Source organism: Myotis myotis, unplaced genomic scaffold, assembly GCF_014108235.1.
Source record: "Myotis myotis isolate mMyoMyo1 unplaced genomic scaffold, mMyoMyo1.p scaffold_m19_p_18, whole genome shotgun sequence".
NCBI lineage: Eukaryota > Metazoa > Chordata > Mammalia > Chiroptera > Vespertilionidae > Myotis > Myotis myotis.
The window spans coordinates 18,860,990-18,875,736 of record NW_023416322.1 but is presented as its reverse complement, the minus strand read 5'-3'; the positions used below and the strand labels follow the sequence as shown (position 1 = coordinate 18,875,736).

Sequence of the window (14,747 nt, the reverse complement as noted above, 5' to 3'; positions counted from 1 at the left end):
TGTGTCTTGAATAGATGACGCCACCAGCTGTTAGACAGCTGTGCCAGTGTGCAAATGCTGGCAGTCCGCAGGTCTCCAGCCCATACACTTTTCCTGTAGGGTTGCATGGGGTTTTAAAAACGAACTTCTTGCAAATATTGAATTCAGACATTTTCACATACAAACACATAAGACTTTTGAGGAAATGGACAGTTGGGTAACCCTGGACTCATGTTCTCCCAGGCAACACCCCACCAGCACTGCGCACCTGCTCCTTCCTTTAGATGAGTGAGAACTCTCACGGTCCTCACCCGGCTCCTTTCACTTCCTCCTCTTACTCCATCGAGTAGTTGGACTAAGCTGTAGACCCCGTGCATAGCTTATATTAATAAAACAGCACCTGGGAGAATTGTCTCCGTGCTTTTAGCTAACGATGTTTTTCTTTCCTGATCCCCAGTCTGTGATTGCAATGGGAAGTCCCGGCAATGTGTCTTTGATCCAGAACTTCACAGGCAGACAGGGCATGGATTCCGCTGCCTCAACTGCAATGACAACACCGGTGGCATTCACTGCGAGCGGTGCAAGGAAGGATTCTACAGGCAGAGAGAAAGAGACCGCTGTTTACCCTGCAACTGTAACTCCAAAGGTAGCTGGGCGAAAGGGACAAAGAGGGAGATGGAGAAGGGGAGGAAGGCAATGAGGGAGGGAGGGAGAGCAGGTTGGAGGGAGAAGCCAACAGGCCAAGAGAGAGGTGTTCAACTTCTAGAACAACTGGGAATCTAACCAGACACTGTTGTTGTTGTTTTTGTCGTTGTTGTTTGCCATTTCAATCTGAAAAGAAATATGTTTTTCTGAAGTCTGAATTGTAGGAACCAGCTAATGTCTTTAGGGCGCATTGATTTGAATTCGAGAACCAAGAGGCCCACGAACGATTACTTGTCCTGGCAGATGACAGTCTTTGACCCCTGGACAAAGGAAGCTCACGCTCTTCCAGTGATAGCTTCTCATATCTGCAACCATCCCTTTGCCCAGCCTCTAAAAAACTAAAGGATTAGAAAGGTCTGTTTCTGGTGCTATGCTAGGTGCTAGGGATATAAAATGGTACCCATAGAAAAGACGGACAAATAAATAGTCTTTCAAAGGGTTGTTAAAAAGAAAAAATAGAGTTAACAAATAGGAAGCACCTGACAGGGCGGCTGGTTCATAGGCGGGCTCTTTATTGTTATTTTGCTGAACATATCACCTGGAGCTACCAGTATATTCACAGAACTGTCGGGAGTTTTGTGCACAGATGCACAGGATTCATTGTGGGCAGACAGTAAGACAAGCTAGTAAAAATAGAGAGAGAGAGACAGGTAGTTCTGCTAAATAAGTTGAGTTTTTCTTTTTCATTGACCTTCTTGTCTATTATCTTGGCGGTGTCTGGTTCACTTCTTTGTTAGAAAGTGTTTGGTAGGATAATAAGACAAATATGAAGCCACCTAAAGGCTATGGCCTAATATGTGACAGTGACTCAGTGTAGCTGCGTGGGACCCATTCATAGCAGCAGCTCAACGCATCTGAAAATAGTAGATTGGGGTCCAGCTATGAGTTGCTGATAGAGTGTATTGGGGAGCCTCATAGGAAACTGGGGTGACCCTGTCGTGGCACAGACCCATATCCCAGCAACCACTTCGCAGTCACCAGAGTTGCCCTCTTGATGTGGTTTGAGTCAGGTTTGCTCAGCTTGGTGCTGGAGAATCAGCATCCGGAATCTTTTGGATTTAGCAATTCTCCCTATGAATCAAGGGATTTCATCAAGAAAACCTAAAAAAAAGTGATTCCATTTGAATGGGCATTTAACCTCTCTGAAGAGCCCACATCCCCTTAGGTTATGCAGCTTCACTGTGAGTCACTAGAGTTGGGTCATCCCAGCAAAAAGATTGGTGAGAGTGTAATTAGAAATGTAATTGGCTCAGCTGGAAAGCCTGGCCTGAGGACAAGGTTATAGTCCCAAAGTCTCTGCTGCTGCTGCTCTCAGAGAGATGGTGACGAAGGACTGGCGATCCATTGCCCATCCAGCCAGCAGCAATGAGCCTGACTCTTTCTTTTGGGGAACAGCTATCCCAGACTAAGGGTGATCAGCCTGGTAGAAGGTGGAGCCCAGCAGTGACTTACATTTTGTACGATAGCTAGCATGCATTACTCACTTTCTCTGTACCAGGCACTTTTCTAGGTGCTTTCATGCAATAATTAATCTAATCCCCACAAATCACCTTATGAAGAGGATGCTATTATTATTTCCATTTTACAAATGAAGTAGCAGAGGCTTAGAGAGAGAGGAGATGAAACTCGTAGAAGGTTGTAGAGCTATGTGGGTTCCAGCCCCAGGTGTGCTGACATCAAAGGTCGTAATGTAGAGTATAGTGGTGGGTTTTGGAGTCGGGCAGCCTGGGTTCAAATCCTGGCACTGCCACTACTGTGTGTCCCTCTGGGTGTGCCCCTTAAGCTCTCGCTGCCCCCAGTGTCCTCATCTGTAACAGGGTGATCATGCTGTTTACATCACAGGATCGTGTGAGGATAAAATGATGTTTGTTGAGCACATGCTAGACAACTCAATACAGTAATGTCATTGTTTTTCTTTTTAGGTCAGAGGTCAGGGTCCCAACCAATTACATGCCAGCCTAGAAAGAAGCCTTAATAAAGCAATTTGTAAATATTTTATTAACATCCTGAAATCGACAGTAAATTTTTCAAATATTTTTAACAGTGGGGAAGCTGAGACCTAGAAGAAGTTATTCATGGCCTAACATTTCCCAGCAAGTGATTTCAAGAGCTAAAGTTGTAACCCAGGTGTTCTGATCAGGAACTATTCTCTTTTATTCCCTCTGTGTGAAAAAAAAAATATATATCAAAATGTCAACAGCAGATAATTAGAGGTCCAGTAAAAAAAATCATGCATATTATTTCCTAAGATCTGGGTAATGCTTTCTATTTTTCCAGAACACTTTCTCATACTATGTGTTCTTTGTGTGTGTATTAACACGCTCCACCCAGCGTTAAAAACATGAAGAAACTGAAGGGCACGAGCTGCACAGATGACTAAACCAGAGTCACAAGATTAATTCCCAAAGTGATTTCTCAGCCTCTTAATCAAAGGATAGTTTTCACTTTCAAATAAGACCTTCACAAGAGACCTTGTTGTCTATTCAATTTCAAATGTAGGAGACTACATCTTCCCAAATAATGCTCTCATCCCCTGTATGGCAAAGGAAGCCGACAGCATGAATAATCCCTCGGCTGGTCACAGATTTGGACTTCACATCAGTTTCTCATAATCAGAGCAACTAGACTTATTTTTATGTGATGACTTTGTGGGCTCAGCAGTCAGACTATTGTCTTTAATTCTTATAACCACGAGTATAAGCCCAGATACCCTTTTTGCAAATACTTTGAAATTCACTGTGTGTGCATGTGTGTTTATTCCTCCCGTGACACCTAAATTCTTGAGATCTGTGTGGACATCAATGATATTAGATTTGTTCTCTTAATGTTACCATTTTTTTTACATACCTATGAACCTGACAGTGGGTTACTAAGTCTCTAACATTTGAGTTACTATTTAAAACATGTCTTAAATAATAATTACTTAATTATTATTACATAGAATTATCCCGTAATAGTCATGTTATTTTTAAATGCAAGTGTATACTTACAGCCATTGGGTTCTCAAGAGGAATTATACCCTCTCGGTTTAAATTTTAAACTTTAAACTGAGAGGGTATAATTGATAATTGATAACTGATAATCCTTTTAGAATACCTTCCTGAGTCCTCAGATGCATGTAGAATATATGTCCATAAGTTCTGAAAGTGCTTATTGGGACACAGACTTGCAACAGGAAACTTTTCGCATCTGTGCTTGAAACCCAGTTGTTCACGGCCCCTGAGAGTAGCTCTTGATGTAGGAACTGGGACGGGTGCTTTTATGTCAATGAGACACTTTGGAAAGCCAGTGCTATCACCTTGGACGTTTTGGAACATGAAATAAAGTCGTCCTGTTCATGGTTGGAGCCTGTGTACTTGGTAAGGCTTGAAGGAGGCCTAGAGATAATGTATAAACTACAATTCTTGCGCACCCACTATACATCAGATACTGAATTAGGCACTTTACGTATTTCAGTTCAAAGTCTTAGGACAGCTCTCCAAGGTGCAAGTTGTTTCCCCTCTTCAAAGAAGTGATGAATGAGCAGTTTGCCCAAGGACACAAGCACATAAGTGGCAGAGCTGGTATTTGAAGTGAGATCTGTTGGACTTCAAAGCCTGGGCTCTTTTCATGACCCCCCAGCGTCTAGAGCTGTGTTCTATAGATAATGTCCTAAGGAACACTGCGTTCCTCCAGATAATAATAGGTGTTGCCTGTAAGAATGTCAAATAATGTTTGGAAACACTGGCATTAAAAAGTTAAGCTTTATGCCTACTGAATGTATTATGTTGTAAATCTCTGCAAGATTTAGTCTGAACTATTTCCCAAACTCTTTGGAACGCAGAGTGCCTATTTTTATGAGGTGACTGTTAATAACCCTCAGAAAGGTATTTTATAGAGTACCATTTGGGGGTTATTTGGGCCAAACCCAAAAGCAAAGTACAGTCTTCTTCATCCTATAAGATGAATTCATTTCTGAAAAACTGTGGAAGGAGTTTTCCGAAGTCAGAAGCATAAGTTCCATTCATTTGAATGGGAAAAATTATGTTTCTGAGTCCCAGATCAGCACCTATTTGTTTAAAAACAAAAACAAAACTCAATTATATTAAAGAGATAGTTCTTCTGTTGAATGTTCCTTATTAAAGTATAATTTTATTTGTTTGTTTTTAGCTCTGTTTACTGTTGGTAGAACAGTGAGCATGGCTATCTCTAACTGTCAAGCCCACGACCTCTCTTCATTCTCGTCTTGTAAAACGTTCTCTGCCTTAGATCCTGAAAACTATCCCACCCTCCTCCTCCTTTAACTCTCCTTCAAAACTCTCCTTCCTGGCCTTCCTCTGCCCTGAGACTTTCCCCCTCTCTGGTCACCTCTTTCCTTAATCCATGGGGCTCCATTTCTAAGCCGGGCACTTACTCAGCCCTCTCTGTCTGCTCCCAGAGTGAGCTCATGCTTCCTTGTTTGGCTGTGCACTTCATCTCCAGCCTCTTTCGTGAGTTCCAGAATTACATTCCCACCTGATAGGCCACTAGAAACTCAAGTTTCCTATGTCTGAACTAAACTCCCCATCTCCTCTGGATGATTCAACCCCACATCCTGCTCTTCCTTTCCTTTCTCTTTGGTAAATAGCATCCCATCCCATCTCGTTGTGCCCTCCAAGACCTTGGTGCCACCCATGTGATCCCTGTCCCTCACAACCCCCCATTACCCATGTCCCCAAAGTCCCTAAATTCTGTTCCTTCTACATCCACAGTGGCTTTCCCAGGTTTCCCTCCTCTTCTCCTCCCCAGACCCCTCTCCTCCAGGCCATCACGTCTTGGCGGATTCCTTTCATGGGAGCCTGCTGGTCTTTCCCTTCCCAAGCCTCCCTGCAGATTGCTCTAGAGTTGTCTTTCTAAACCGCAGGTCTGATAGTTCCCTGTTACCCCCAAATGGACCTTTTATCCTTCTGTTGGCATTCAATTCACTGGTAGCTAGCATGAGCTAATATATATAAAGTGCCTAACTTGGTGTCTTGCATGTCGTGGGTGCTCAAAAATGCACTTTAGACTATTATGACTGAGGTCCCCCAAATCTTCCAAAGTTGACATAGAGTCTTTCATAGACTCTAACTTTGAATGTGGCTAATTTATTTCATGTTCCATATGTGGCATAAAAGCCTTTATATGGGTACGGAGCCAATGCCTTTATTGATTTGAATTGTAACTACTAGTGAATTAAACGTTCATAGAAGGATAACAGATTTTATTTTTCTAAAGGAACAACTGGTTAGTGTTCTGTTGGCTGGCTAGAGAATGGATACCCTAATTATCACAGTGGAGCTACACAGATGATTTGACAGTTCTACCAGCCACAGAAACATTTTAAAGTAGGTGAGGTGTACCGCTAGCCAGTTCCCACCTCATTGTCTGGCTCCCTCCTACGTGCTTTCACAACAGCCCTGTCTCTTTCTTGGCATACGTGCATCGCTTCAGCGAATTTCTGGGCCCCTTCTCTGTGTTAGGCACTGTGCTGGGTGCTGGAGACGCAGCCGAGAAGATGAGCTAACTCATCATAAGTAAGCAGGGCTAAGGACCGGAGTAGGGGTGGGATGAATATTTTAGATATGAGGGTCAGAGAAGATTTCTCTAGAGAAGGAATATTTAATCAAGACCTGAGTGCTGAGAATGGGCCAACTTAGGGAAGTTCTGGGGCAACAGCATTCCAGGCTGAGGGAGCAGCAAGTGCAAATGCCCCGAGGAGGGAAGCAGTTTAGCACCTTCTAGGAACAGTGTGAAGAGCTGGGCGCTGGAACTTAGGGAAGGCGGGTAGGAGATGAGGTAAGAGAGGTTTAGTCTTGCAGGCCACGGTACAGAGTTTGCATTTTATCCTGCTGATAGTGGGAAGCCACCGGAGAACTTAGACAAATAATATCATCTGAATTCTAGAAAGAGCACTCTGGCTTCTGTATAGAGGCTAGAGTGTAGGGAGGCCAGGATGAGAGGCGGGGTCCAGGTGAACTTGGGTGGCAGAAGGCGAGGTGATGGGCTCCGGAGGTGATGGAGTGGCACGTCTTGTTATCCTGAGCACCCCTTGTCTTTCATCACCGCTTCCTCTGAGAGGACTCATTTACAAGGAAGAGCATGTCTATAAAAAGTTAATCACAGGGCAAGGACTCTCGTGTACTAAACTGGGTAAGAGGCATACGTCCTCCATTCCTCTCAAGGAGCGATGCTCCAACGACAAAAATTTCTGCCCCTCCAGGTTAGTAGAGATATTTTTGGTTAAGAGGCCTTTTTGTCCTCTTAAAAAAAAAATCACACCATTCAAACTCTAACCTTCAAAGACGGCTTTTGCCTGCCAGAAATAGGGGAGAATGTGGCTCACTTCCTCATGCCCACTTGGTCCAGGAGGCCATGCCCATTCACAAATGTTCTCCTTCTGGAGATCTTGAGGATCTGACAAACTTCTTTTAAAAAGCAGTGGCTTACACACTACTTCATGTTGAAAGGAGGCAGATAGATGTACTAAAACACTTTCAGGAGTAATTTCCACTCATTTCCCGGGAGAAGACATCCTTTGCTGTTAAAACTCTCCCTGGGGGGCAGATGCAAACTCAGACAATGTGGGAATTGCTAGAGGGAGCAGGTGGTGGTTCTTTCATAATATTTATTGTCCCCCAGAGTGCTCTCTACCAGCATATAAATTACCTATTTCCTCCTCTCCTTTCCCCTACCTTGTCGGTTACAGGGTCTCTTAGCGCTCGCTGTGACAACTCCGGACGGTGCAGCTGTAAGCCAGGTGTGACAGGAGACAGGTGTGACCGATGTCTGCCAGGATTCCACACACTCACTGATGCCGGGTGCACCCAAGACCAAAGGCTAATGTAAGTACCCTGCCCACCAGTGCTGCCTCTGCCATGAATAATGACAATTATATTAACCCTTGTGACCACTTACAGTCCCTGAGCACCTACTGTGTGCCAAGCACTGCTTTGAGAACTTCATGTGGGTTATCTCAGCCCTCACAATAACCTTAAGAAGCTGGGATTTCCATTATACTCATGGTAAAGATAAGAAATTGATTCCACGAGAGGTTAAATAAATTGCCCCATGTTCCTGGGGAAGGTGGATGTAATAGTCAAGCCCAGAGTCTTGGCTCAGGAACCCATGTTCTGCACCCTGACAGTTGCCCCCTTTAGATGAACAACGATGGACCTAAGAATCTTCAAATTCCTACCTGGGACCTGTTCCAACCCAAATGAGCTTGAAGTAGAGAACTTTTGTGCATAACTTTAACCTCCATTAGTTTGAAGCAGCTTCTGTCCCTCCTCACATTCTTTGCTGGAAGAAGGTGGAGCATGCATTATAAATCACATATCCAGTCTGCAGAGTTGCAGAGCGGGCAGGGCGCTGGGGTGGCTTAGAGGAGGGGGAGCTTGGCAGGGAAGCCATTAGTTCGAAGGCTGCCTGCGGAGGGTTTGTGTCCTCTTGCCCATAGGAGAAGATCCCTCCAGCCATGCTTGGTCTGCCCCAGTCATCACTCTCTCATGTTCTCTTATCTTCTGGGCCTTTGCATAGATTATTCTCTTCCAGCCTCCCTGTCCCCTTTTCGATGATCTTCAGAGACCCTTCCTGGCCCAATCTCCTTTTCATAACCCTCCTAAAATACAAGTAGATCATATCACTTCCTGGTTGCAGTCCTCTGTTAGCTCCCTTTCCCACTCAGACTTTCTCATCAAAGCCAGTAGGGCCGTGTGAGTTCCTGTTCCAACCTCAGTCATAGGCTCCCCAACTTCTCACCACTCTCCCCCAGGCTCCCTGCACTCTAGCGCACTAGCCTTCCTTCCCTCCCCCGAGGGAGCCAAGTGTATGTGACCTGAGCCTTGGCCTAGAGCACTGCCCTCCCCCCACCCCCCCACCCCCAGCCACACAGAGCTTCCTGGGGCTCCATCCCCACCACATCCATCGCCTCACAGAGGCCTTCCCTGTCCAGTCCCTACTCCTCCGTGTTCTGACTCTGTTATTCTACTTCAAATCTCTCATTTTCTATATGTGCTTGTCTGTGTGTCTCTCTCGCTAGAATCTGAGCCCCGTTATGACTCTGTCTTGTTCACCGCTGCAGCCCTGTAGGAGGCGGCACATACAGGGTGTTCCAGCTCGGCTCCAGCTCCAGCTGCTTTACTGTCCCTGAGACTCCCAGAAAACAGCGGCATTTCCCATGTCTTAGTATTCCCAGTGCTTAGCAGCCAGTAGATGTTGTATAATGTCCAGTGATTCTCAACCTTCTGGCCCTTTAAATACAGTTCCTCATGGTGTGACCCAACCATAAAATTATTTTTGTTGCTACTTCATAACTGTAATGTTGCTGCTGTTCTGAATCGTAATGTAAATATCTGATATGCAGGATTGTCTTAGGCGACCCCCGTGAAAGGGTCGTTTGACCGCCAAAGGGGTCGCGACCCACGGGTTGAGAACCGCTGGTCTAGATACATAGTCTGGAGGGGCTAAGACAGGGAGGAGACCATGGGAATTAAAGGTGAAGATTGGCAAAGAAATCTTCAGGAAGCCTGACAGGACTTGGCAGCTGGTTGGATGAGGAATGTAAGGGAGAGGAAGGAGTCAAGTTCAAGTCTGGGCAGGATGTGGATGGGATCATAGGGCAGTCAGAGGAGGAGCAGATCAGCAGAGTACAGATGACACTTGGGTTTGGATCCATGAGATAACTACATAATTGTGTTCCAAACCGAGTGACAGAGACCCGTGCTTTGACTGTCAGGGACCAGTCACTAGTCAAAGCCCTGGTCTGCACGAGACAAGGAGATTGTGCCAACATTAAATAATGAAGAACTTTATTGAGGAAGTCTTGCCAAAAAAAAAAAAAAAAAAAAAATCAGCCAAACTCAGCAATTCCACTCAAGAGATATGAAAACATATATCTTCACTGAAACTAGTACACACATGTTCAATGGATAAACAAGATATAGAATTCCCACATGATAGGATTTTATTCAGCCCTCAATAAACATCGTACTGATTCATGGCATGACATGGATGGACCTTGAAAACATACTAAGTGAAAGAAGCCAGACACAAAAGGCCACATATTGTATGATTCCATTCATAGGAAATGTGCAGAAGAGACAGGAAGCTGACTAGTGGCTGCCTCGGGCTGGGTAGGAAATGGAAGGGGATTGCTAACGGGCACAGGGCTTCTTTTCAGAGTGAGGAAAATATTCTAAAATTGTGGTGATGTTCAACTCTGTGAATTTACTAAAAACTATTGAATTGTACACATTAAATGGGTGAATTACATGTCATGTGAATTATAGGTCAATAAAATTGTTGCCCAAAGAAAGAACTAAATGAATTAAAATAGCAAATAGATAGAATTAGTCATAATAAAAGCAGATATCATTGAATTAAACAATAGAGAAACAACTTTTTTTTTTAATATCAACTGAACCAAACAGTCAACCAAACTAGACAGCTTAGTGATGAGTGTGGCTTACATTCTGGCACAAAGCCCCTCCTCTCTTTAGGGGTCGGTAGCAAACAGGTCATGGACCGGCTGCCACCCAGACCACACTGGAGTAGCCCTGGCATAGATAAATGAGTCTGTACAGGGTCGGCAGGGCATGAGCATGGACAGGGATAGCCAAGAGACGCCTCACTGAAGAGAAAAGATTCGCTCAAGTCGGTGGCATTGGCTGATGAGCACTTGATATTTATGTGTAAAGTTGGAAATACATCCCTAACTTTTGTTTTCTTCTTTCCCAGAGACCCCAAGTGTGACTGTGACCCAGCTGGCGTCTCGGGGCCCTGCGACTCAGGCCGCTGTGTCTGCAAGCCGGCTGTCACCGGGGAGCGCTGTGATAGGTTTGTGAACTCGGGCCTATGGACACAGCAGGGGGAGGCCCTTGGCCACTAGCATAAATCATCCTCTAGTGCAGTTATGGGAAAGAGACACTTAACAGATGTTGATGACCTTCTTCCTGTCCTCTGTCCTCAAAAACGAAGCTTAAAAAAGAAATACAGCCCTAACCGGTTTGGCTCTGTGGATAGAGCGTCGGCCTACGGACTAAAGGGTCCCAGGCTCGATTCTGGCCAAGGGCATGTACCTTGGTTGCGAGTACATCCCCAGTAGGGAGTGTGCAGGAGGCAGCTGAATCGATGTTTCTCTCTCATCGATGTTTCTAACTCTCTATCCCTCTCCCTTCCTCTCTGTAAAAAATCAATAAAATATATTTAAAAGAAAAAAAAAGAAATACAACTGAGCCCTCAAATCTCACTGGACTCCATGCGTTAGCTGTGGCTCCTTCTCTTCATTTGCACCACAGTAGAGGCACAGGGCCCCAGTGAGTGCCCTTGCCAACTGGCTCTGAATCCCAGGTGCTCAGCTACCAGGTGGTGTGCAGTGACGAGGTCACATGACTCATCTTGCTCCCAGGAAAGGCCTGACCTAATTAAACACGTTGGGAAAATTCTTGTAAGAGGGAATATCGCAGTGTATGGCTGTATTTAACCATCGTGTGCAGAAAAGGAGCCGCCCAGGATGGCACGGTGGCTGCATGCACACACATGAACGGGGGAGATGTGAGAGCACGCCGGCCCTATGCCAGGCTTGGGCAGGTGGCCCCAAGAGAAGAGACCCACCCTCAGCTGCTGCAGTAGGACATTCCTGTGTAGACACTGCCCAGACCTAAAGCTCCATCCTCTCCCCACCCCCTCCACTCAGTCTGAGATTGTGGCGAGCAGAGGGCTGTGGCGAGGCCCCAGGGGTAAAGGCTTCCTTCTCATTTCCTCCCAAGTAAGAGAGCAGTTCTTTGGCATCCTGCCAATCACTCCTACCTGGGCAGAGGCAATGCCAGGCACATTCCAATCTCTGTTTTCAAGGGGGTTCTTTGCTGCTGAGGTGGGGAGAAGGAATCGCAGCTTCAGAGTTAAAAAAGGAGACACTTTTTGAAAATGTTTTTAATTTCAAAATATAACACAGAAATAGAGAGCCACATAAAACCAATGTTGTCAGCACCACCACCTGTTGGAAATAGACCTCGGCTGAAAATGTGGCATCCCAAAGACACCCTCCCTCCTCCCTCCTCCCTCCTCCCTCCTCCCTCCTCCCTCCTCCCTCCTCCCTCCTCCCTCCTCCCTCCTCCCTCCTCCCTCCTCCCTCCTCCCTCCTCCCTCCTCCCTCCTCCCTCCTCCCTCCTCTCTCCTCCCTCCTCCCTCCTCCCTCCTCCCTCCTCCCTCTTCCCTCTTCCCTGGAAGTGGCCACTATTCTGACTTCTAGGGTGATCGCTTCCTTACTTTTCTTCATGATTTGTTATGCAAGTGCATCCCTATAAACACTATTAGTGTTGCCTGATTCATTCACTTTCCTCCCTTTGTCATGCCCTCTCTACCCTTTCTGGACCTCCCTCCCTCCCTCCCTCTCCCTCCCTCCCTTACCCTCCCTCCCTCTCCCTCCTTTACCCTCCCTCCCTTCTTGCTTCTTTCCTCCCTTGTTTTTAAATTTCTTTTAATCTACAGGTTTCCTCCATAGAAACCATATGATTTTTTTAAACCCTTGCCCTGTAGAGAAAAAGCCATGCTTATGTACTTACAGCTGTTCTCTGAAGCATCACAGCCAACTTGCTTTTCTGGAACTTTGTACAATGAACATACTCCCGACCTGTGGTCCAGTGAGTTAGACCACATGGATTAGAAACAAACGTGCTTGAGTTTGCATCTCGCCTTGGCCACTTACCAGCTGAATGAACAGGCTTCTTAACCTCTCTTGGTCTCTTCATCTAAGAAAGTTGGAAATAACAATTGCTATCTCATAGGGTTGTGGTGAGGATTAAATGAGAGAGCACACGTCCGGTGCCTCGCATTTCATTTGAAGTGTTAAATAAATGATACTTGAAACTATCGTTATTTCATGTAGAAGGATGTAGTAAACTTGAACAGAGAAAAACGTGAGTCCTCCCTAGCTTCCCCTGCCCTCTTCTCTGTGACCCCAACATCTGGGACTTGTGTGGCAGCTGTGGTCCTCAGAGAAGCCCCTGGACAGCTCGAGCTGGGAGAGAGGTGGAACTCTAGCCCACACTTTGCTTCTGTAGAGAGTCTCTAGCCACCCTTTGTCGTAGCCTCACCTGCCCCTTTCCTCGCTGGGCCAGAGCCTGGGGACAAGGGCAGGGATGCTAGCTAACACCTAGTGCTCTGGTTAGGGGAGGGGGGTCAGTGGGGCTAAGTGGGTGCTGGGACTGGAGCATTTGCTTTCCTTTCCTGCGCCCTCCCTCACCCTGTTGTCCCCATTAAGCCCTTACTCCAGGATGAGTCCAGCTCTGCATAACCCTGCCCTACCCCGCCCCATGATGCCCACGTGACCTCCACTCAGTTCCTCACCAAGAATGGGGAAATCACTAAGTTTCCAAACCACCCATTCACACATGATTCTGCTCTACTAGAGGGAGAGAAAGTGAATGCGCCCCATGCTCTGTCACTAGGTGGGGAAGCGGGGATGGGGTGGGGGGAGGGCCTTTGATTGTCCCCAGGCGGTCTGGGAGTGGGGATGGCATGTATAATTTGTATTTAGCCCCTCTGGGAATGAACAGGCCCAGGTGGGAGAGAAAGTAGGAAAGAACAGTCACTATATTCTCTACATGGACTAAGAAATAGCCTATAGCCCTGGCCGGTTTGGCTCAGTGGATAGAGTGTCAGCCTGCGGACTCAAGGGTCCCAGGTTTGATTCTGGTCAAGGGCATGTACCTTGGTTGTGGGCACATCCCCAGTGGGGGGTGTGCAGGAGGCAGCTGATCGATGTTTCTCTCTCATCAATGTTTCTGACTCTCTATCCCTCTCCCATTCTCTCTGTAAAAAGTCAATAAAATATATTTTTTTAAAAAAGAAAGAAAGAACCTATAATATTATCCTGACTTCCCAAACGCCCCTGCAGGTGTCGACCAGGGTACTATCACCTCGATGGAGGAAACCCGGAGGGCTGTACCCAGTGTTTTTGCTACGGGCATTCAGCCAGCTGCCACAGCTCTGGGGACTACAGTGTCCACAAAATCACCTCTGCCTTCCATCAGGGTAAAGTCCTCTGTTTTCTAGAATTTCTGTTTTTAACATTGTACAGGGCTCTGTGCTGACAGATAACCACATGGCCATCCATAGGACGGGAGTCTGGAGTCACCTTTAGCAACTCTCTTCTAGCTTCTAATGTGCATTATTATTACAGGCCAATCAGGCAGGCTCTGGTATCTTGAAAAAGTTATAACTGAACAAGTTACTCATACCAGCGTATGAATAACTTAAAAGAATCACTGAAAAGAGACCAGGGTTTCATTTCCCTGCATTTCCCATCCCCATCTGTTTCAAAACCACAAAGAATCATTCAGCGGATTGAGTGCGGGGGGAGGGGCTCTTATGAGCTCCTTCCTGGAATTCACACTCACTAATCATACTCCTTTCACATACATTAAATGAGTTAATTTATGTGAAATTAGTTCCCAAGCTACAAAGCACCATAAAAATGTGGGGGATCCAGATGATTCCAACTCTGAATTTCCCTTTGAACATCCTGGACCCTCTTTCCTCACTAAGGCCAGACACTGTTTATGTCAATAAAATAATATTCCAAATTACAGGCAGATGAAAACGTGCTCTCTTCTCACAAGAGACACAAAGACTAGAAGTCAGTGCAGCTGTGGGCAGAGCAGATGAGGTTGAGACTCAAGCAGAGAGGAGCCTGGGGAGTTTTGAGGACTGGACATGAGGGTGGAAATATTAAGAAAACCCCACTTGCTACTCACCGCTAGGACTTTTTGGCAAGCACATCTTGCCTTGTTTATCTCAGTCGATGGTGTGTCCGAATGCAGAGTGGTTTTATTTGTCTTCCAGATGTTGACGGCTGGAAGGCTGTCCAAAGAAATGGGTCTCCTGCAAAGCTCCATTGGTCACCCCGCCACCGGGACGTGTTTAGCTCGGCACGACGATCGGACCCTGTCTATTTTGTAGCTCCTGGTATGTACGGCGTTTGTCCTATAGAAGCCAACCTATAAGACTAGGACGTGAGGACAGAGGAGCGGAGTTGGAGAAGAGAAACCATGTCCCTTAGTGTT

General features: G+C 46.1%; 1 protein-coding gene across 2 annotated transcripts in view; it reads left to right on the top strand.

Annotated features, from left to right (window-relative positions):
- Positions 1–14,747, top strand: part of LAMC2 (laminin subunit gamma 2) — a 55,841-nt gene that overhangs the window by 18,477 nt on the left and 22,617 nt on the right. The window contains exons 2-6 of one of the 2 annotated variants that reach the window (XM_036343227.1): positions 437–625; positions 7,391–7,526; positions 10,420–10,518; positions 13,580–13,716; positions 14,527–14,649. In XM_036343227.1, coding sequence (XP_036199120.1) covers positions 437–625; positions 7,391–7,526; positions 10,420–10,518; positions 13,580–13,716; positions 14,527–14,649 — 684 coding nt within the window. The remainder of the gene's footprint in view (positions 1–436; positions 626–7,390; positions 7,527–10,419; positions 10,519–13,579; positions 13,717–14,526; positions 14,650–14,747) is intronic. The other variant, XM_036343228.1, reaches the window with a different exon arrangement.